Below are 23703 nucleotides of genomic sequence, written 5' to 3' on the forward strand. Positions count from 1 at the left end.
TCTCCCACGTCCCTGTGCAGCCCATTTCAATGTCTAATCATCTATTCTGTGAATAATTTCTTCCTAATGTCCAAACTAAACCTCCCCACAGCTTAGGACTGTGTCCTCCTCCTGTCCCTGTTCCCTGGGAGCACAGCCCGACCCCCCCGGCTGTCCCCTCCTGTCAGGGAGTTGTGCAGAGCCACAAGGTTCCCCCTGAGCCTCCTTTTCTCCAGGCTCAGCCCCTTCCCCAGCTCCCTCAGCCTCTCCTGGGGCTCCAGCCCCTTCCCCAGCTCCCTCAGCCTCTCCTGGGGCTCCAGCCCCTTCCCCAGCTCCCTCAGCCTCTCCTGGGGCTCCAGCCCCTTTCCCAGCTCCCTCAGCCTCTCCTGGGGCTCCAGCCCCTTCCCCAGATCCATTCCCTTCCCTGGACACGCTTCAGACACTCCACATCGTTCTTGAATGGAGGGATCCAGAGGTGGACACAGCACTCGATGTGCTGCCTCACCAGTGCCAAGTACAGGGAAAATTTCCAAATTATTGCCTTCATTCCCACTCCGGCAGAAAAGCCTGAGATGCAGGATTGCTGCTCTGCAACTGGACCCGTCCCTCATGGTCGGTAATCTGTGCACACCAAGGTTCTCTCCATTTTGGAGCAGAAGTCCAGGGAATACTTCTAGCCAGAATGCAAATTAGGGCATAACTCCAGAGGAGGCCACGGAGATGCTGCCAGGGCTGGAGCCCCTCTGCTCTGGAGCCAGCCTGGCACAGCTGGGGCTGCTCAGCTGCACAAGAGAAGGCTCCAGGGAGAGCTCCGAGCCCCTGCCAGGGCCTCAATAAAGCCTTTTCATAAGCCCCTGCCTGGGCTTATAAAAAAGAGGGTGAGGGACCTTTCATATAGGCAGATAGTGACAGAAGAAGGGGCAATGTCTTTAAACTGCCAGAGGGCAGGGTTAGATGGGATATTGGGAAGGAATTCTTCCTGTGAGGGTGATGAGGCCCTGGCACAGGTTTTTCAGACAAGCTGTGGTTGCTCCATTCCAGGAAGTGTTCAAGGACAGGGCTTGGAACACTCTGGGACAGTGGAAAGTGTCCCTGCCCATGGCAAGAGGGTGGAACTGGGTGATCTTTATGGTCCCTTTGAACCAAAACCATTCCAGGATTTATTTTTAATGATTCTACAATTGATATCAGCACTAACAGTTTCTCCCCTAGGACTTCAAATAGCCTGGGAAAATATGAAATAAGGTAAAGAAGTGGTTTCTCAAACGTCACCAGTTGTTCATGCCGTGATATTGCACATTTTAATTTTTTTTTTTGTTTTGTTTGTTTGGTGTTGGCGTAATTTGGTGGTGTTTGTTTCTTTCCCCACCCCCCCCCCTGCTGTTTGGTTTCGGTGTTGTTTGGTGGGGTTTGTCTCTTTGCCTGTTTGCTTCTGCAGCTGGAGGACGTGGGTGACATTATCGAGAAGATCCGCATAGGACACAAGGGTGGAGGGCTGAACTCGGGCTGGCACTTGGACCGCGTGACGATCCGGAGGCTGCTGCCCAACGGGAAGGTAGGCTCTGAATCCCAGCACACCCCCAGGAGCCGCCACTCCCCTCTCCCAGATCGCATCTTCTCTGTACAAAGTGTGATCCACAGTGAAAAACGACTCCCTGAAGAGCAGAGCGCTCTGAACGAACTTGCTGGAGCCTGGGGACCTTGGGGACAGCAAACAAGTGTTGTCATGTTTCATTCTTCCAACACTGACAATAAGGCTCTGCAGTCGTTGCTTTTTTCAGAGCTCCGTGTCTTCACGTGTACTTCTGTTCTGAGGGATCACAGGGAGGGAAGTGGAAAGTGGGTGTACCATTTTAAAATAAAAAAGTATTGTTGCCGAACGTGGATGAGAAACAATTTCATCAGTCCCTTAATCCTGGAAGATTAAATCCAAAGGAGTCAGTACAATTAGGGCAAGTAAAATGCCTGTCAGTGCAACTCCCTGAATCATGTTAAAAAAGTCAAGTTAGAGGATAGGATTTTTTGCTGTTCATGTGAACAAGGTTAACACAGGACAGTCAGATAGGTAATCCTGATCCTTTCCATGCAGGAAATTGTTCCTCAGCCCTGCTTTCAGATGCTGGCTATACCAACAGGGATGAATCTGGCTGTGGGGAACTTTGAAAGAAAATCTCTTCTTCAGGGCCAGTCCAGAATTGGAGCAGTAGCTGCATTGGGGAAGACCTGAACTCTTTCCCCTAATTCCAAGGGGGTGTCAGCTTTTACCTCCCCTTGGGTCTGCCCACTGCTCAGGTGACTTCTAATACCAAGATCTAAAACAGCTTCTTCAGTCCTGGTGAACCTGCTCCTCATCTTGCTTCCTCCTTCAAAATTTATGGGATATGTTTCACTCTCTGCTACACAATCAACTCACAGGTCATCCTTGGACCCTCCTCACCATAGGATCATGGAAGTGTTTAATTGAAAAAGAACTCCAAGACCATCAGGTCCAACCACTCCCCCAGCACTGCCCAGGCCACCACTGACCCATGTCCCTAAGGGTCTATCTTGGTTCTGAAAGACAGGTGTCTGCCAAGGAAAGATAGATCTTCCCTTGGAATGGAGAATGTAAACCCCCTTCCCTCCAAATTATTATAATTTTGCAATTAGGGGTTTTCAGGCAAAGATATGGGAATAGGAGTAACAGTTCTTTACTAGGAGTATTAAAAAAAGGGAAAATACAAATGTTGTAGTACAAAAATAACAAGCGAGGTAGCAAACAAAAATCCTGGAAAACCCCTGACAGAGTCAGGGATATGACCTGGCACCCTGTTGGTCAGGGTGTTGGAAGCAGTCCAAATAAGTTCTCCTGGAGTAACAGATGTGGTTCTGCGGAGTAGAGATGGTCCTGTAGAGAGTCCAGTGATGGCAAGAAGGGTCCAGCCTTCCTCTGGGAATCCAGTGGAAAAACTGGATCCCTTGTGTCCTTCAGTCCCAGTTTTTATCTAGCTGGGAACAGCTGGCTCCTCCCCAGTGTGTGGAACATCTCCCAATGGGATGATGGAATGTGTCCTGTCATTGGTGGGCCGTAATGGCCCATTATCAGAAGATGTCCCCTGGAGGATGGAGGGGTGGTGAAAGAGATAAGAAACACTGCCCCACCTGGATTTAATGGCTGGGCCATTATCAGGAAACATCCTCCTCCCTCCCCCCTGGAGTTAGAAGGATAAAACATCTCCCGAAAACCAGCTTTCAACAGATGAAATTGAATACACATTTTTAGGTTACATAATCCAAGACAGGGTCACATCCACACGGCTTTTAAATCCCTCCAGAGACAGGGACTTCTCTACTGCCCTTGGCAGCCTGTGCCAGGACTGGACAACCCTTTCTGGGAAGAAATTCTTCCCAATATCCAGTCTAAATCTTCCCTGATGCACCTTGAGGCCATCTCCTCTCCTCCTGTCTCTTGTCCCCTGGGAGCAGAGCCCCACCTCCACCTGGCTCCAGCCCCCTGACAGGGAGTTGTGCAGAGTGAGAGGGTCCCCCTCATCTCCATCTCCATCCTCCTGAACAAGCTTCTTCACAAGCCAATACCCTCAGATTGTTCCTCCTTATCACCTTTTTGCCAGTCTGACATTATCAGACTCTCAGCGTACTGCCTGGCCTGGCTCCGCTAGGTTAATGGACAGGTATACGTTGTTTTCGGAGATATTATTGGTCACAGGCTGGAGAGGATGAAGAGGGGCACACCCAAATGCACAGAAACCAAGGGAAAAAGAGGTTCCTGGGATGCCTCTTTCTACAATGGCCTTAAACTGAGCACTTAGGGAAGTGCCCGAGGGCTCCGTCCTGGGTGCTCTCCAGTGTGCCAAGAGAGGGTCTGGGGGCTGCACCCCCTCCTCAGTCATTGCAGCAGCTTTGAAGGGCAGGTGATGAGAAACCTGAAGGTGGAGGAAGGGAGGAAAGCCCCGAACGGCTTGGGAACGGAGAGATTTACAATTCTGCTGATCTTTTGATTATGGCATGGGAAAAAAAGAAGAAAGCAGAGCGCTGCGTGATGCCGCTGATCAGCCGCAGGATATTATGACCTGCCACAGGATAGCAATACGCTGCCAGCGCTTCTAAAAGCTGTGCTACCTGATTAGACTGCTAAGATGTGTCTAGATGTATCCGTAGAGCTGCTAAAGAAAAATGAGGTCAGTAACTTTTCAGATTAAATTGAAAGCACTTGGGTAGGAAACTAGGATTGTTGCGTGCTGAAAAAAACTGTCTTGGCATGCCAATTATATTTGATAATTATATTTCGTTTGTTACAACTTGGAGAAGGGAAAAGCACTGACTTTTAGCACGCTCTCATACCCTGCTTCTAGCTCAGGTCCAGACTCAGACTCTAAAAAAACAAGTTCTGTTCAGGGCAGCAAGAGGATTTTATTGCTGGTAGTATAAACCAGTGCACTTTATATCACTTAAATATTAATACAATCAACTAACAGGGTAACCCCAGTAAAAAACCGTGGCAATGGCATGGTGATTATCAATAATGACACAATTAACTCTTGCAGTAAGTGCACATTACGCCCCACTGTGCTGCCACTCCAGTCCCTAGATATCTCGTTACCAAATAAACAGTGTTTGCCTCAATGGCACATGCCGCCAGCAGCAGGAATGTGCGGGAGCTGCTGAAAGCTTCAGCGAGAAACGTGACTGAAGTGGAATCTCTGTCAGGAGCAGAGAGTTCCAGCCCTGAAGCATGGCTCTGGAAAGCCCTCTCTTCCCAGCCTGCAGGTGTGGAGATAAGCACTGTTCACCGGCTCGGCGTACAGTGAGATAATGCGGGTTAAGTGGTCAGACAGGCGGTGCAGAAATGAGGAGGCAGGAATCATTAGGTGCTGTATTCTGCTTGTGTAGCACAAATAACACTTGAAAGTAAAAGATGTGAAGTCACCTGAAGAGCTGCCGGTTTTCTTTGACACCTTTTTGTACGCCATGCTCCAAACCTCCTCGTGGAGTTAAACATCTCTGTCTGGGGTTAAACAGCAGCGCTGCAGGGAGCAGCAGAGGGGAGGAGAAATGGTCTTTCATTAACTGCAGAAGGTTTGGGCTGTGTGTACTCAAAGTGTGGTTCTGCTGCAGACTCAAAACACTCAAGTCACACAAGCCCCTCGGAGAGGTTCTGCGGCCACAGACCGACTTCCCTGGCATCTCTGTGTGGGGACACTGTGACCTGCTCGTTCCAGGTTAGCTGTGATCTGAGTGCACACCTGCCCTTGGGTGCACAAGCTGTTCCTCCCCAGTGATGGTGTCAGGGAGGGCAGGATCTGCAGTTCCAAGCGGCACAGTGCTGTAATGCACAGTGACAAGGATGTTTGAGATTACTACAGTGAGATCTATTCCCTTCCCTGACCATGCATTAATATTTTAGTATTTGAATAGTAAAAGCAGTGAGGAAAGGGCCCTGTGTTTGCTTGGTAAGTAATCACAGCAGAGTAATAAAGGCGAAAAATTATTCATAAAGGGTGTCTACAAGAGAGCTGGGGAGGGACTTTGGACAAGGGATGGAAGGACAGGACAAGGGGGAATGGCTTCACACTCACAGAGGGCAGGGTATCAGATATTAGAAAGAAATTCTTGACTGTGAGTGTGGTGAGGCCCTGGCACAGGTTTCCCAGAGCAGCTGTGGCTGCCCCTGAATCCCTGGAAGCATCTGTCTCTGCCCCTGGATCCCTGTCAGTGTCCAAGGCCAGGCTAGACAGGGCTTGGAGCACCCTGGGATAGTGGAAGGTGTCCTTGCCTGTAGCAGGAGGCTTGGAACCAGATGATCTTTAAGGTCCCCTCAAACCCAAACCCCTCTGGGATTCTGTTAATATCCATTGGTATGTCGTATATGAAAGTGATGGCACACTGTATGCTGGAAAATCCTTGTGCAGGGTAAGAGATAAATTATGAGCTTGTCAGTAAAGAAAGGGCCTTTTTCTTTTTTTTCCGTATTTATTTGCTGTGAGATTTAAACTAACTTCCTCTTTTTTTTTTTTTTTTTCTTTTCTTTTTTTCTTTTCTTTTTTTCTTTTTTGTGTTTCCTTCTGTTCAGACGTGTGGCCTCTGTATCTTGCATGGTGGCTCATGCTCTTCTCTTCATGGAGTCATAGCCTGGGGTGCCCAGCACGCAGAAAACTGCCTGCATCTTACCATTTTGGAGGCCTTATGGGAGTCTGTTCTTAGTGGATAGTCTGGGATTAATTTTGTTTACCAAGTGGAAAACACATGTTCCATTGTTTTTGTCTGTTCGATGATATAAATCATATTTGTTTCCACCAAAGTGAAGTCAAAACAAAAGATCAAAAATTAAATCAGTATTTTTCTCCCCGTATTGCATGTATGGGAATTGCCTGTAACCCAGCTTGAGTCACAGAATTATAGGCGAAATCATGAAGTATTGAGTTCAGGAAAAAAAATTAAAAATTTTAAAAAAGCAACAAAAAAAGCCCTACTGGCTTCAAAGAAAATGCTGCCTGAATAAGGGTTGAAGAGGAATTGCAGAGTGCCAGTAAAGCACAGCTTCAGCAGGAATGGTGCAGTCCTGATCAGGAATTTACAAGCTTTAATACTGGGAAGGGCAGAGATCTACTGGATCATACAGCCACTCTCACACACCCACTGGGACTCCTGTTTTCTCCTGCATGTTCTGTGCTTCTTCTGAGAGCCCTCAGATGTCCTCTGTCTGGAGGAAATACATTTCTGTGTACTATTTTAGGTCTGCCTCTACACACACACACACGTACGTGAGTTGAAAACCCTTGCCTGCATGTCGGAGTTATTTTCAAAGGGGAAATGCTGGCGTGTGTTCGTGTTGTTTTGAAGAGGTTTCCTCTGTGGTGTTCACTCCAGGGCTCGGAAACTGTCACATTTCCATGTGAAAGATGGCTTGCAAAGTCTGAAGATGATGGGGAGACTGTCAGAGAACTGGTGCCATCTGATATTTTTACCGAAAAGCTCATGAAGGATGGGACACTCAAGCAGATAGAGGAAGAAGTTGAAGATCCTTTAGAAGGTAATATAATCCTAGGAGTAGGTAGGGATGATTTGTCTGATTTTTTTTGGAACAAAACATTTGGATGTGTGGTTCAGTGCCACAATGTTCACTTCTCTTTCCCTTCCCGCTGTCTGGCCTCTCTCACACCTGGAGCACTTCTGAGCAATAACATCATTATTTTCCTGTGGGGCTTTTGAGAACCTGTCACAGGCACCCTTTCACTCCCATAATTTCCGTATCTCCTCTGATGCCTAAATTCTTATGCCTTGTCTTTAAGGCTGTGCCTTAAACTCCTGTGCCCAACTTCTTCTGTGCTGTGCACTCTGCCTCTTCCTTTCCTATCCTGTGAGTCTAATTACTGCTCCTCTTTCCTCTCAAAATTGTTTTTCCTGCTCCTCTTCAGGTACACATGCACAACCTTTAGAAACCTGGGTCATTGCAGCCACCTTCACCTCATTAAAGTGCCTTTCAGGAGGAGAAAAAATTCTTATTTAGTTCTGAGTTCATCTTATAAAGTGGTGACGTTCAGCGTTTGGCCTTACTTGTAGCTGGAGCAAGTGAGAAAGAACTGTAATTTCACCCCTAAATCATTGCTTCTCTGTATGTGCTGCAGTTTGTGCCTCTTTTTCCTCTAGAAAAGAATCTCGTTTTCTCACCTGGAGCTCATTATGTCCTTGAAAGAGGTCATGAACTTCCTCATCCTGAGCAGAGCAAAAGGATTTCAGATGACATTTTCATTCTTGACTCTTGCCTCTGACAACAAGATGAATCAACAGAGAAAATAAGTTCTCCCACTGTTTCTTTTCTTCCAGAGTCTGACTTGCATCTACTGTAGGACATTGTCAGGGTGGAATTAGTGTGGACTGTTTTCCATTGGCAAGGGAAGAGGTGCCTTGCTGGAAGGAAGACTGGTGTCCTCCTTCCTCCTGTTAGGAAATACATGGTAGCTTATGGGAGACTTCTTTTCCTGCAGGGGCAAAGCCAATTTTAAAATAAACCACTAAGTGGTAAAACACTGGCAAGGGTGGCCCGGAGAAGTGGTGAATGCCCCGTTCCTGGAAACAGTTTGAGCTCAGGTTGGATGAGGCTCTGACAAACCTGGTCTAGTGGAAGGTGTCACTGCCCACGGCAGGTGGGTTTGACAATGTGGCCTTTAAAGGTCCTTTCCAATCCAAACAAATTGATGATTCAACGATTCTGTGACACCTAGGTGCCTGCATGACATTTCCCTTAACTTGTTAATTTCTGATGTTTTACCTCGGATCAGTTACCATTTGTTAATTAACCCAGGTGACTCATTTTTCCTTCTGAAGGCAAAGCCTTAAAAACAGTTCTACAACCTAGAGAACAGAATTTTTGTATTATTGAAAGTTTCTTCTGGCGTGGAGGTAGGGCTAAATCTGGGAACTTCTGCTTCAGATATAAAATATCTGGGAAAAGAATTAAATCTTCTGCATGTCTGTGAGTCCTCATACATCTTTGGGCAGTGACATGGTGTAAATGACAGTGAAGGAAAAGCAGCTCGTGGTATTCTGGGGTCATCTTTTTTTTATAATATGGTGTGTTTCAGTCCTGGAGGCCTCTAGAAATACCAAGGAAAGGCCAAGGAGGGATGCTAATTTACTAATTAGAAGATATTTATTTCTTCCTTCCTTACTAAAGTAGCAGCTGCCTCTCAGACATGGAGCTGTAACTCTGTAGGACATCTGAAGAGGCAAACCAGAATATCCAGCACTGCACACAGTCCGTGTGGATGTTCTCAGGTGATGACTTTGATCCATTTCTCAGAGAAATCAATGGAAATCTTTCATGGATGACAAAGCAGAATTGAGTTTGTCTCTACTGTGAAAGAAGAAAAAAGACAATATAGCAATTTTCTTCAACGTTGTTAACATGCACAGAATCCTAACTAAGACTTTGTGCCTCTTGCTCATTTGCATTGCCCTGGGATTTGCAGGGAGGCATTCTCCATGGCTCATATGCCACCAGGGTAATCAGAGACTTGTACAGACCCCCATTGTTTTCCTGGAGAGGATGCTTTCAGTAACTGTTTGTTTTCCCCCATGTAATTGGGAGAAGAGCAGCAAAATAAAAATAGGAGTATTTAACAGGTTTACTAAAGCACATTACTAAAGGCTTGATGAGGTTTTATTGTCTCATCATTGAGCAAGCTAAAGAGAAAGGGTACTTAAACAGCACTGCTCCAGCCCTTCCTTAATTAAATACTCTCTCAGCAAAAGGACCCAGAAACCTGTTCTCTGTCTGTTTGGGGAATTTATAGAGATACATGCCATTAACTCCTGTAGTAATTGCACGTCTGAATTCCCAGTCTTTGTTTATGGAAGATGGAGTATTAAGGATTCACAGCGCTGAATTGCTTGTTCTCAGATCCATGTCCCTCGAGCCCCTGTACAAAAAGGTGCTGAGCTCCCTCACCTCTATCGACTTCCCATCCAGTAATGGCCATAATGATTCTTTGCATTTTTAACCGTGAACCGTGTGATCAAAGCAACCCACAGGCATTGGCTAGACGGAGAAAAGGAAAGTCAGCAAATGCCAGCCCAGGGATTCCCCAGTCTTTGGATTGGAAACCTGAAAGGAAAAAACATATAGGATTTAATACCACTACAAGAGACGAGCAGAAAACCTGGGGAACATTTTCTTAGGTAAATTCGGTACCTAACACGGATCTTAATATTTCATCTGACCAGAAGTCACCCTCTGTTTCTTCCTGCAGTTCACACGTACAAGATCAGCGTGTTCACTGGGGATATCTACGGTGCTGGGACAGATGCCAATGTCTTCCTAAATATATATGGAGACCTGGGAGACATGGGAGAGAGAAAACTCAGTAAATCCGAAACAAACTTCAACAAGTTTGAAAGAGGACAGGTACAAATGGGAAGGGTTAATGGCGCCTTCCGTTTCTCAGTCTTTAGCCTATCAAGTCAACGACTGCCTTTATAGGCTGAGTTTTCCTATGAGGGATGAATTGATTGATTCCATTTACCAGATTCATTACCTCTTAAAATGCTTTGTGTGGATTGTCAGCTGGGTATTACAACTGACAGGCACCGCAGCAAACAGGCAGATGTTCCCATGGAGTCACTGATGGACAAATTACGAGCTTGGTCATGGAAACTGGCTGGAGCTGCGAGCTGCAGATTCCCACAGTCCCTGTGCAGCTGATTTGCATGTGCACAGTACATGCTGGAATTCTCCACAAAACTTGTTAAATTGATGGGACTTAAACTTCAGCTGTATCTGGGAAAACAACACCAACAGTGATGCTCTGTGGTCATCCCACGGGTCACTTGGATATAATGGTGGCGAGGATTGTGTCATCTGGACTGTTCATACAAATCTAACTGGATTAGAAAGGGAAAGTTAAAAAGGAAACTTAAAATCTCCCATTAGTTCAATATTCTAACTGGTTTGCAAAAGTGTTTCTTGCAGCTCTCCTCCTAGCAGAAGCAGGCTTTAAAACACTTCCCTGAAGAACAGTTTTAGCTTGCAGATATGCCTCTAAAGACTCCTGCAAAGCTTTTAGCCAAACACCATCCAGCAATATGGAATTTAAATACATGTGTTCCGTAGTATCCCTTTTTTGCCTTTTTCCAGTGGACGATCTGTTGAGAGTTTGTTAACAGAATCAATTTCTCTTGAATGCCCTGCAGGAGGACACGTTCACAATACAGGCTGTGGACCTCGGCATTTTATACAAGATCAAGATTCGTCATGACAATAGCATGTTCAGTCCTGACTGGTTTCTGGAAAAAGTGGAGATCCTGGATGAAACCACAGAGGAGTCGTTCGTTTTCCTGTGCGAGCGCTGGCTCTCTAAAAAGAAAGAGGACAAAAAGATAGAGCGTACGCTTTATGAACAGGTACCGCTACGGCTCAAAGCAGGTTCCACTGCTACTCACAAAAATAAAATTATTGAATATCTGGTTGAAGTCCAAGGCAGCTCATTAGGGACTCAGAGGGCTTTCGGCTTATCCAAAATTAATTTCTGATTTTCAGATGAGAGCTGAAAGAAAGTAAGGCCACTCTCAGCCCATTATCATTAGCTCTGTAATTTGCAAATTCAACAGAAAACTCAAGGAGTGTAAGTGGAACCCTTCAGATGAGAGTTCACTACCTTGCTGATAAACAGCACTTCCCTGCTGCTGTCCTTGCTATGCCCACAAGCAGTGGTTAGTAATAGTGGGTCCCATTATTCGAAGTCCTCCAACCAGAATATTGGGTCCTTTGACTTCATCCTCACTTGGACTGGGTGTTTATTTCTTTTCAGAACCCTATTCCACCGCTGCCTGACATAAAAAGCCAGGTCTCTTTGCTACCTCTCAAAGCACTAAACGTTTTTTAGTGAAATGTCCTTTCTACTTGCACACTCTATTGCTTATCGGCCTAGTGTAGCTAATTGGAATTCGAGGTACATGCTCTAATTAAAATTAGCAAACAAGATTAATTGACTTCTCTTACTTCTATACAGTGAGACATAATAAAGCAGCTGATTATAAGTTCATTTTATTTAAGGAGTCCACTTTGCAAAATACAGAGAGGCTTTAATTGACAGTTACCACTAAAATGATCATCAGTGGAATTGGCCCAGACTCATCCTGAAGGCAGCAGAGCGGATGTAAGAGGAGTTACACCACGGATGAGTGTTGCCATATGCTGCCTCATAAAACTGCAGCACACGCTGTGAGTGCTGGTGGACAGGCTTACCCTGTTGCTTATACCAATTCATAACGAGGAAAAACCTAATAACCCATATTTTTTTTTTTTTTTCCTAAATTATTTGACTGTGTGGGCAAAAACCTCACATTTATTGGAAGATGACACCAAGTGCATTTTCAGCAGCTCTTCAAACACCACTGGTGTTTCACATCACTCAGATTTGCAGCACTCTGCCTCTTATGACATTTGACCTGTACCTAATGAGCGGCCCTGGGAGAAGGAGCTGGGGTGCTGTGGGTGAGACCTGGACCTGCCCCAGCCTGAGCCCCCCGTGCCCGGGGCTGATCCCGGAGCGTGGGCAGCAGGGCAGGGGGGATCCTGCCCCTGTGCCCCTGTGCTCAGCTGAGAGCCCACCTGCAGAGCTGCTCCAGCCCTGCCTCCAGCAGCACAAGGACCTGGAGCTGCTGCAGCCAGCGCAGAGGAGGCAGCAAGGTGATCAGAGGGATGGAGCAGCTCTGTGGAGGGAATTGGGAGTGTTCAGCCTCAGAAGAGGAGGCTTCAGTGTGACCTGATTGTGGCTCTCCAGTAGCTGAAGAGAGGTCTTGGAGTGACAGGACAAGAGGGATATGAGCTCAGGTTGAAAGAGAGTAGGTTTAGATTTCATATTAGGAAAACATCCTTCCATGTGAGGGTGCCCAGAGCAGCTGTGGCTGAACCTGGATCCTTGGCAGTGTCCAGAGCCAGGCTGGAAGGGGGTTGGAGTAGCCTGGGGCAATTAAAGGTGTTCCTGCCCATAGGAGGTTGGAAGAAGATGACTTTTAAGGCCCCTTCTATGATTCTTTGAGCTCTGGCACTGCTCCATGGATCTGAATTTCCATCAGTCTCAGAGAATTTCAGACAGGTAGCACAGAAAAGGTCACAACTCACAAGACTCTTAGGTCTATTATATTTCCTTTTAATGTAACACACATCCAAAATGTCTTGCTAGGGTTACCAATGAAGTAAATGAAGGACCACCAGCACAATACAAGCCACATTTGCTCAAGCTGTACTGACCAAAAATGTACCTGAGGAACTACAGGGATTTCTTCTCATATCCTTCTTGGAGGCACATGGGAACAGCTGACAAACACGAGCACTAAGCCTCAATGCACCCCCACCTTACTGGGTGTTTCCATATTAGGAGAGGTTTAAGACTCACCCCTTGCTGTTCTAATATGGTAAAGAACCCAGAAACTTCCATGCTCTTTTCCCAGTAATTGGCCAGGTGCCATCACAGAGGCACTGTTTGGGCTTTGGAAATGTCCCTCAAAGCCTGTTACCAATTTAATTGGGCAAGGTGCCAAAAAGCCCACCTGGACCGTCAAGTACTTAAAAAGCCTGCACAGAACTGCCCAGTTGCTTTTTTGGATGGCCTTAGCAGTGTAGGAGTGTTCTCTGCGCTGTGTTCAACTTATGCTTCTCTTGTTTGATGATGTTTGTTATTTTTGTCATTATTAAAGACTTCTCTTTTACAAAACACATCCAGAGAAGCTGTCTCGCTGTTGTTAAGCCACTCTGAGAAGCTGCAGGTCAGCCCTCAGACTTGGAACAGCTTCACGGAGCTCATTACCCTTATTACCCACCTGTAAGGCTGCGCCACCTCATTACCTTCCCAAACATTCCTCCCACCCAGAGTTACGAGGGCGAGCGGAACAGCCTGGATGCCTCCTCTCTCAGCGTGTCCAGCCAGGACAGCAATGCCAACCTGAAGGAGCCCAAAAAATCCAGCCTGGTCAAGGCGGCAGAGGAAGGCTCACGTGAGTGGTTCGTGCCTGAGCGTTTGGTTGCATGCGTCCACGAGAGCTCTTGGCTTTCAGAGTTCACCCCTGCTAAGGAGCAAGGAGAGGCAGAGCAACAAATTATTTCTCCTTTCCTTGTGTTGCGACTGTGTTGGGGCAGGCTGGATCAGGGCTTGTGTCTCCGTGCTCGCTGCTTTTCCTGCAGCTCTGTGACCTCAGCGGTGGAATAACTCATCAAGTTTCTCAGCGAATTCAGTGTTTCCATACTGTTTCTTCGGCTTAATCGAGGTGGTATTTCGAGACGAAATGCTACTTAATTTGAGTTTAAATGTGATTTATTTTTAGAACTTCTCGGGTTTCTTTTTCCTTACCACATGTAGCGTGCAGCACAACAGCTGTTGTGTGGGTCTAGTGGAGGGTGCCCCTGCCCGTGGCAGGGGGGTTGGAATGAGATGAACTTTAAGGTCCCTCCCAACCTGGCTTTTCTATGATTCTATAATTTTATGGTTTATATACCCTTTTTTTTTTTTTTACTCCCTCTGTGTTCCAGGCCAATGACTTATCAGTTAAATTGAACCTACAGTTCTTTGATATCCTACATGGGGCCTTCTAGCTTCAGGTTCAGATTTTAGATGTGTGATTACAATAGTGTGTTTTACTGACTAACTGGGCAGCAGATACACCACAGTTACTCTCTATGTACCTTAATCCACAGCAAGTGCAAAATGATTAAATTTATCTCTAACTTCCATGGTAAATGAAGTGAAAATTATTCCAATTATCCAGATTTTCCAATTTTCCTTGGAAGTTTAAGGTAGCTCTCCGGGAGGACTCACACAGAGTCCAGCAGTGGTCACGTGGATGGTTTGCAGCTCCTCTCATGCCCAGTAGCTTGTTGTGATGTGATACCTGGGTTGCACAGGTCCCACACCTTTCATTTGGGAGGGAGATGAAATGCTGCACATTGCTAAACCTGGCCTGCAACCCTTGTGTCTGGGGGGCAGCCCTTCTTTTGCAATGCCACATTGTGCTCAAATAAAAAATGAGTGATTTCCACGTTCCTCCTGATATTGCTTTTGTGCTGTGACAATGGATAACATCTGCCACGTTGGCACTCTGTGTAGTTTCACAAATAATGGGTAAAATACCATCATCTCCCACGGGAATCCTTCTCCAGCAGAGCTAGGACAGTTCCCATCATCCCCATTGTGTCAGGGTGGTCTTCTCCCTCTGAGTCCTGGAGCTTGTCATCACCACTATCTCTGCTCAGTGACATGGCCTCATCAAGGAAGGTGCTTCCTGGAGGAATGTCAGATAAGATGGACTGGGTGAGCCAGGCAGCCACCTTCTGAGCTGCACAAGAAGCCAGCTCAGCTGGCTCACTCAGGAAGTGGTTCTGGGATAGGGCTGGGATAGGGAGTGCCTTTGTGCTGAGATCAAATGGCAAATATCACTGGGGGGCAGGGGGTGGAGGATGGAGCTCAGGGAAAGGTCCTCTTGGCTAGGATGATGCTTAGATCTGAGCTGGGAGCCTTCTCCCTTGCTGGAAGGCAGCCCTGGATGGATCCGTAAGGGAACTCACCCTCCTGAGAGGGGAGCACGTGGCCTCAAGCAGCCAGAGACAAAGGGAGTTGGGCTGGAGGACCTGCTATCTCCTATCTCCTGCTGTGGCCACTTGCCACAGGTTTTGCATTCTCCTGTGCTTGAAAAAGGGGAAATATGAGTCCCAGAAAAAAAGGAAGAAAACAGGGAGGGAAGATAAACTAATTTCAGGATCCATTTTCCAGTTTTCAGAGGAAAGAACAGCAAAGGATGTTTCCTACTCCCTCATAACAAGCTACTATAAACTTCTGTGTCCATTATTTAAAGCAGGAAATCATAGTTACTCGAAGTTCTAATTTCTTTTTTATAGGTGTTTCAAGTACCTTAGCTTAAGAAATGCTGGTAGCTCTCTGAACTTAGTCTGTCACAGCACAACAGTTCAAAACCTGTATGAACAAAAATGTCCCTATTCAAAACACACTTTATTTTAAAGTCTGGAGATGTCCCTAACATGACCCCTCCATATATTCTTATTTTATCTGCCTCGACTACAACTAAACCCTTTCCCTGCTAAATGCATCGTTGTGCTGATGCACCCACTGGAATGTAAATCATACCATAAATGGGAGAATAAATCTTGCCTAATCATCTGCTCATTTTGTGCTGGTACACAAAATCCTCAAATTGGGGCTGAATGAATCTTTTTGGGTTCTGCTCTGTCCGGAGGTAAGGACAGATTTGATCAGCATGAATTTAGGACAGATTTGATCAGCATGAATTTAGGCCTTCCCTGATGTTGCACGAGTATTCTGAGTCTGATGTGAATTTCTAGTACAACCTCCACCTCAAAAATGTTGTCAGTCATCATAAAGCAAAATTAGGTGTCAATCTTGGGTAATTTGAAAACCAGGCAAATTTGGGGATTTTTTTTTTTTTTTTTTGGTCAACCTATAAATCTTTGGGCTTTTTTTTAAATCAGAAAAGTGATGATGAAGCCAGGCTGTTTTGAGCCTGTGACGAAGCAAGTTTCAGAGCTCTGAGTCCTGTCGGAACTGTTTGAACAGCCCTGCACAAATGTTCTGAGAAATCAAACGAGTATTCAGCGACCAATTCTGCACCGCCTGCTCGGCTTACCCAAATGAGCTTTTGGAAAGCCCTTGAAAAGCAGTCTGGCACTTCCTCCCTTTTAACAGCTGAACTGAAATTTCCGAAAACCACAGAAAAATCACCTCCTCTTTTACCAAGCCTTGCCCTGAAGGTTTTCCCCCCCAACCAAAATTATTATGCAATGCATAGAATTATTGAGTGACTTACCTTTAACACAAGGATTGTTCTTTTCCGTCTGGATTTGTGCAGGGATGTTGAAACCCTGAGCTGCCCCATAGATCACAGCAATCCTTGAATGAGGCACAAAGGAGAGCACTTGTGGTTGTTCCGGGGCTTTCAGTCGGTGATGGCTTACCTTGGAGTCAGCACAGATTTATTTGTCTTTATTGAACGGGGAGTGTAAGATCACTTTGGCCTAATAGCCTGTTTAAGATTTAGGTGCTCAGACTCATCTTCAGGAAGGTCTCTTGGTGTCAATAAGGATTCAAGCCTTTTGCTGTTCTGTCATGCATTAGGGAGAGATCTGGACTTACAACCTCCTTGCAGCCAGTAGGGTTGTCTGGGGAAATTAACCCTTGCAGAATTCCGCCCCAAGCGTGGGAAAGGAGTCTCCAAAGCACACTTGTAGTCCAACAAAGCATGATGTTACCGCTTCTCCGAATGAATTCAATGGGATGTGAACCCATTTGGCATGCACAGCCGCTCCCTCTGATGGGATGAGCCCCTGGTTTTCTCAAGTCTCGTACAAGTGCACATGTGTGTGTGTGGGGGGGGGGTTGTTTCTGATGAGCAAACCTCTCTCTGTCGCAGTGATCCCGTACCACATCACCGTCACGACAGGGACGGAGTACGACTCCAGCACCGACAGCCGCGTCTTCATCATCATCATGGGCCCCCAGAAAGTGCAGACAGAGAGGCTGTGGCTGGATCTCCCAGAAGGAAAGGATGAATTTGCAGATGGCTCTGTGGAGAAATTTTCAGTTTGGGGCCTAGATGTTGGGGAGATCAAAAAAGTGGAGGTACGTTGTGAACGCAGCGCGAGCGCCGGAGGCGTATGAGATGCGTGGCCAAAGGAAAGCTTGTGGTTCTGTTATTCTTAGCAGTGAAGGAAAGGCTCTTGGGTCTAAAAGGAATGTAAACAGGACTGTGCTGGTGAGATTTCGCATGTGTCTGAACCTGTAAATAAGTATGCTTTACTTCGCATAAAACCAGGATCCTCGTGAAGCGGAAGATAATTGTGACTTGTAAAGAAGTTACAACGTGTCACAGTTTTGTCCCATCTCTGGCACCATTTTTTCTGACTCAATCCCTTCTATTGCCAGATGCAGTGAGGCTTCCCAGGTTGCAGTTCTTCATGGGTCTTTTTTGTAGCTCTTTTTTTTCACTACTTCCAATTGGGTTTCATAAATTGTCAGAAACACATCTTGTATAATTTCCTAGCTAAACATGAAAATTGTTTTCACAGCTTGGAGGACACAGGCTTAGAGAAGAAAATTAATCATAATTTGTGAGTAATGTGCGCAAATAGATTTCGGTGCAGGAACCATTTTTTCTATTATGGCTCAGGGAGACACAATTTGCATATACTCTCCATCACTGGGCTTAAACTTCACATGAATATTCCAGAGTGTTTGTGTACATCATTCTTGTTTCAGATGGCATTTCCATCTCCTTGAAGCTTGCTCCAGCCCCTCAAGTACTGAAACCCACAGCACCTGAGGACTCCAGGAGCCTGTTTAATTTTGTTTTTACTCCTATCCCTCTCTGGAAGTAAACCTACCTGTTGATATGTGTGCCTATATAATTGGAAAGAGAAAGAAAGAAAGAGGAATCCTAAATATTAAGAAAATCTTTGCATCTTTGTATGTCCTGCTGATGCAGCTGAGTGACTATCACTTGCACAACCTTTCATGCAAGCAATGAATTCTGACATCTTGAGAAATTTGTGTTTATTACCAAGCCGTTTTCTTAATGCACTCCCAGTGCCTGGTTATTATGAGCATTAGTGGCACTTTCTGTCTAGCCCATCTCCAGGTCAAATTTTTATGGTGAAGCAAGTGTGTCAATCCTTCTCTTCCGGATTGTGCATGCGTGGAAACAGCCATGGAGTGGGACAGAGGGAGGAAAATGACGGCATCACCCCTCAGGGTCAGAGAGACAGGAAGAGCTGCCTGAGGAAAGAAATAGAAAGACATGCTGGAAAAGATACAGTGAATAGGGTAGGGAATGTGTAGAAGATAAAAGGAAGGAGGAGAAGACACTTTGAAACAGGTAGAGGGAAGGCAAAAATTAATTTCAAAAGGAATACAAATGGGAAAGAAGATAAAAGGTTGCAAATAAAATGCGGAGAGCTAGAAAAAGAAATAACATATATCTTTCAGGCGGGTGATGTTCTTCGCTCTTTCACCCCCAGTACCCAGTGATCTCACCGGTCTGGTGCCTCACCCCGGCTCACTTTTCCCTTCTGGTTTGTAACTCCCCAGCTCGCAGCTGAAGGAGCCACCTGCTCCTGGCCTTCTGCCTTCCTTCATGCAGTGCCCTCAGCTTGGAAGGTCCCTTCTTTTGGACCCGTGTCCCAGCGATGACATCGACGTGCTAGTCTGCCGCGGTTGCCATGGCATCAGTCCGCATTTTCCTTCTAGAAAATTGCAGTGTTCAGGGACATTGCAGAAAATTGCTAGTTATCTGCTCAGGGAGAAGTGAGGAACGGTTTGTTCTTGGATCTGGCATTTGTCTGTTTGTGTGGAAGGTGAAAAGTTCTGAATGTGAGTTACCATGTGAAAGTAGCAGAGGACGAGGATTAAGTTTCCAGGAGCCCTCTGTGTAACCCAGGCAGCAGACTCTGAGATTTGCAGAGTGATGCTACTTCAAGTTTTGTATTATGCTCCTGCTGCAAATAAACTCCACCGGAAGAAACAGTGGAACATGAAGTAATTTGAAAGGGGCCCATTTATTCCTGTCTTGTAAGCCTACAAATATAATATTCACTACTGGTGGACTTCATGAGACACTCTGACATGAAAATAAATAGCGCAAGTTATTCGGTGTAGACACTTTATACTGTCTTTTCAAAATTATTTTTAGTATCTCTTCCCCTAATGAATGAGAGTATCTCTGTTCCTAGACTGTTGTTGCAGCAGAGAGACACAGGTATGTCTAGGAGTGTCCTGCATTGGTTTGTCTTCATAAACCTCTTCTGGTTCAGAGTCTTCCCCCATTATGAACACAGGAAAATCAAGGACACAAAAGTGCTGCAAATACAAGTCCATTCCCTCAGTGACTAGGGACCTGACCTTTAGGTTTCTCTAGTATTCTCTGACCCTTCTTTCCACAAATACTTAGATTTTTCCCTCTGCCACTGTGTTCAGTTTCTGTGTGATCCTGAGCTGCTCGGTATAAATTGTGTATCTCAGTGATGCACAGCCCCTCAAGGACAGTAGGAACAAGTTACAAAGGCTTTCAAACAGCCCAAAAAAGGATCTACCTGCCTTTGAAGTTCTGTCATTCTAATTTGGTTCAAACATCTCACCCCAAAACAGTTGCTGTGATATCGATGTGCACATCCAGGCTACACTGCTGGTGTGGCTTGGCATTATTCACTGTGTTGGCATGGTGTGTCTGGAGATTTGCCTGGAACTGAAAGTCAGATCCTGGTGCTCTGAATTGAAAGTCCAGTCCTGAAGTCCAGCCATAGGGAAGACTTGGCTGACAGTGGTTGAATTTGTCCCAGAATTTACATTGTTCTTGAGGACCGTGGAAACCTGTTTGTGCACAGGTTCTCCCAGGCAGCTGGATGCTCGGGTTGTTTCCTTCTGGCTGTCACTGATAGCAAAGAAATTAAAGTTTGCTGTGAAAACGTGGCACCTAGCAATGTCTTGGACAGAGGCTTTGCCCAGGGAAGCTGTGGATATCCCATCCATGGAAGTGCCCAAGGACAGGTTGGATGGGGCTTGGAGCAACCTGGGATGGTGGAAGTTGCCCCTGCCTGTGGGGGGGTTAGAATGGGATGGGCTTTAAAGTCCTTTCCAGACCAAACTGTCCTATGATTCTATGAGGTGAGCAGCTGGGGGTACGCAATGAACCCAAAATACCAGCAAATTTTATTAGGCTCGTCGGGATTTTCCCTCCAGCTGCTTTTTCCCTGCAGAGCCGTGGCCCTGAACTTTCCCCACTGCCTCATCCACGCCATCCTGCAACAGAGCTGCACAAAGACTCTGGGCTTGGAGAGGCTCAGCCAAGCTGGCAGAGAGGGAATGGGAAGGCAAGTGTTATATTCCCATTCACCTCACACCCCAAGAATCAGAGGATTAATGCATCCATTGTAGACTTGAATTTCCCTAGTGGTTAAGCTCTAATTTTCTGCAGCTGCACAGACCTTAGTACAGCAATAATACTCCTAATAGCAGTGATGGCTGAAACTGTCAGACAGAAAAGATCACTTGTTTTGGGGGAAAAAAATAGATACCACAGATATATCACGCTAGATGAATCTGTTATTAAAAATTGCTTTCCGAGCCTCCCTAAATATCCTAATAATTTAAAAACAAAAAAAAAAACAGTGAAGTTTTTGGACTAAGAACCTAATTTTGCTAGAAATGACAGAAACAACACCTTCCCTGTAAATAATGAAGTGCATTTAGGTCTTTTATGTACAGGTAGCTCATTGGATAGACAGACCAAGGTTCATACATCAACCTGTATACATAATTTTGTTTCCAAGTCTGCCCCAGGCTGAATTTCCAACCTTCTTTAATTGGGACATATGTAGGTTCCTGGAGAAATTTACACTGTCAACATTGTTTTGCTGCTGATAAACGTGGAGAAACTCTGGTTCCTGGCAGATTCCATTCCAGGTGGGCTCTGGCTTTCATAAACTCATCGCTGCACACTTGTGCACTGTCTCTGCATTTCTGCAGGACCTCTGCCCCTGCTGCCACCTCCAGTATTCTTCCTTTTCCCACTTAAAATTCTTCAGGAGCTCCTCGTTCATCCATGCAGGCTTGTGGCCACCCTTGTGTGACTTCCTGGTCTCCAGGACAGATCATTCTTGAGGCTGGAGGAGGTGGTCCTTGAAAACCAACCAGCTACAGATGTAAGCTCCATCTGCTGTCTCCTGTACAAAGACAGAGCTTTTGCAGTCTGAGGGGATGGGAAGCAGACAAGCAGCCTCATACATTTAGTTCACTTATATGTGGATTTGTGAGGCAAGTGCTTGTAATAATACACGTGGGTGTTTGCTGAGCTGCATCTTTCCTCCTGGCTATAAAGCTTTGAATAATCACTTCCAAGTGCAGTGACAGAAGTGGAAAGGCTTGTCAAGGTGGAGAGATGTGTCTGCTGCCGACTGCAAATGAGCACATAGCGGGACAACAGCGCAGGAGCAGAGCGGCGAGAGACTGGATGCGTTTTCATGTACATCAGTCCAGTCTGCCTTGGGATTTTTTTTGAGACTGGGCTTCTCTCATGCACAGCAGTTGATGACCCGAGCTCCCTTGCCTGTGGCAATGGCGCTGTTTGAGTTCCCTCCGTTCCCCTGAGGAATTGTATGTTGTGATGGTGTACACAGCCTCTGAGTCCTTCCTTGCCAGGTGAATCCCCCTCATGTGCAGAGAAATCCCCTTTCCCCAGGAGGTATTTTCTCTCTGGCCCTCACAGGTGGGGCACGATGGCGCTACCCCTGAGAGCTGCTGGCTGATGGAGGAGCTCACCATCGTCGTGCCCACCAAAGGCGTCATGTACAACTTTGTCTGCAAGTGCTGGCTGGCCAGAGACAAAGGTGACGGGCTCACCTCACGGATCCTCAACATCCTGGATGCAGAATGTGTTAACATTGGCATCAAGGTAGGCACCAGGCGCACTTTGTGCCTCTAGCTGCTGCAGGGACCTCTGCTGACACCGGTCGTGCGTCAAAGGCTCTCAGACTTCGGCTTTTGCAAGGTGGCTGGAGGCTTCTCTTTGCTTTCCTTTCCTATGTTATTTTTATTAGCAAAATCTCTTGGCATGGTTTAGGATCATGGCTGTTTACAGCACGGTTTAGAGAGGCTGGCTGGATGCAGCCATGGCACAGACGGGAGGGCAGAGCGGAGGGCACAGTTCAGCAGCTTGTCCTCACCTTGTCACCCACTGAATCACCTGAGCAGCTCTGAGGTGAAGGATTACGTCTAACTCATCAGATTAGAGCAGTGGAAATATCTTAATGTTTTGATCTCTCCATGATGTGGCTACATACCAAATTTTCCAATAGGGAATAGGGAAATTGACAATTACTGGGAGTTGTTGAAACATGAAAGCGTTTGTAAGCCTGATCTTTGGTGAGAATAACTGATTAAAGTTGAATCAGTGATGACTAGAACTCTATAGTATTTTCATTCAAATACATGAATTTTGATGTCATATCTGCTATGCCATATTTCAAACAAGTACAAATTGGAAAGCCGAGCTACACTGATTTTGGATGTAAGATTTGTAGCAGAAATAACAGTCTGGATGAATGTGACAATAACAATGTGTTTAAATACCTGTGTGGCAATTTAAAATCTCTATAGATCTGCTTCTATTTACAGTCAGGTTACACTTTCATAGTACATTATTTTTTCTTTATGCCGCTCTTATTATTATTATTATTATTTCCAAGCTGAAGATATTCTCCTGAAATCTCTCTTGTTCCCCAGACACCCCCAAAACTGATAACATTTTTAGCATTTGTGAAGGATTCACCAAATCAATTCAGATTTCAGTGGTGGAATTGACCTAAGAGGGTATAAAAACCTTCCTCAGACTTAATACCAAGGTTAAAACCAATCTCATAAAAATGCCCCATATGTCATTTAACCTCCTGGATGAGGTTTCCAAGCTCCTATTGGTGAGCTGATGGCTTGCCCATAGATTGAAGTGGGTGTTAATGAAGACTTATGTTCAGTCTTCCTTTAAAAGAACAATCCTGAATACTTATTTTCATAAGCACGCCAAAAATAGACACATCTAATGACAATTTTTTTTTTTTCCTGTGATGACAGCCCAGAAACTTGATGGGAGATTTGAAGGAAATCTGGGGAGATGCTTAGGGACATGAAACCAGAAGTGAGCATTTCACTTTCTGATCACTCTCCTAGTTGAGGGAATTTGGGACTGTTCCCTCATAAAAAGCTGTAGTCAGAAACTGAGTCTTACAGGCATTTTAGAGTTCAAAGACAACTGAATAAGTTTAGCATCATTGGGAGGATTAATACTTTTCTGTTTTATTTTTTCTTCTGTTTGGCTTTTGTACAGCCATGTGTACCCATTTCAACTTAATTTTCCTCTTGGCTTGATACTCCCCTTTTTGGCTTAAAATTGAGTATTTGCTTCTATTTACTTTCCCATAGTTGGAGAAATTACTCAGTGTCCACCACAGTCATTAGATGCCTTCAGTGCATTGGTAAAAGAGGTTTTTTTTCTCCTTCCTATAAAAAATAGGATGCGTTGCTAAGATTTAATATATGTGTGGATGAATATGTGATCAACAGGTTACTTGTGTTCAAACAAATGTGAAAAATATTTTTTTTATATTACGGTATTCCTTTGCACTATTTATTTATGTGGCAGCCAAAATTCAGGCCA

General features: G+C 45.5%; 1 protein-coding gene across 1 annotated transcript in view; it reads left to right on the top strand.

Annotated features, from left to right (window-relative positions):
- Positions 1–23703, top strand: part of LOXHD1 (lipoxygenase homology PLAT domains 1) — a 76547-nt gene that overhangs the window by 14435 nt on the left and 38409 nt on the right. The window contains exons 9-15 of the mRNA XM_040089787.2: positions 1418–1534; positions 6847–7009; positions 9729–9883; positions 10669–10878; positions 13350–13473; positions 16915–17123; positions 21760–21945. Coding sequence (XP_039945721.2) covers positions 1418–1534; positions 6847–7009; positions 9729–9883; positions 10669–10878; positions 13350–13473; positions 16915–17123; positions 21760–21945 — 1164 coding nt within the window. The remainder of the gene's footprint in view (positions 1–1417; positions 1535–6846; positions 7010–9728; positions 9884–10668; positions 10879–13349; positions 13474–16914; positions 17124–21759; positions 21946–23703) is intronic.

The sequence above is a fragment of the Hirundo rustica genome, chromosome Z (genome assembly GCF_015227805.2).
Source record: "Hirundo rustica isolate bHirRus1 chromosome Z, bHirRus1.pri.v3, whole genome shotgun sequence".
In the NCBI taxonomy this organism is placed as follows: Eukaryota; Metazoa; Chordata; class Aves; order Passeriformes; family Hirundinidae; genus Hirundo; species Hirundo rustica.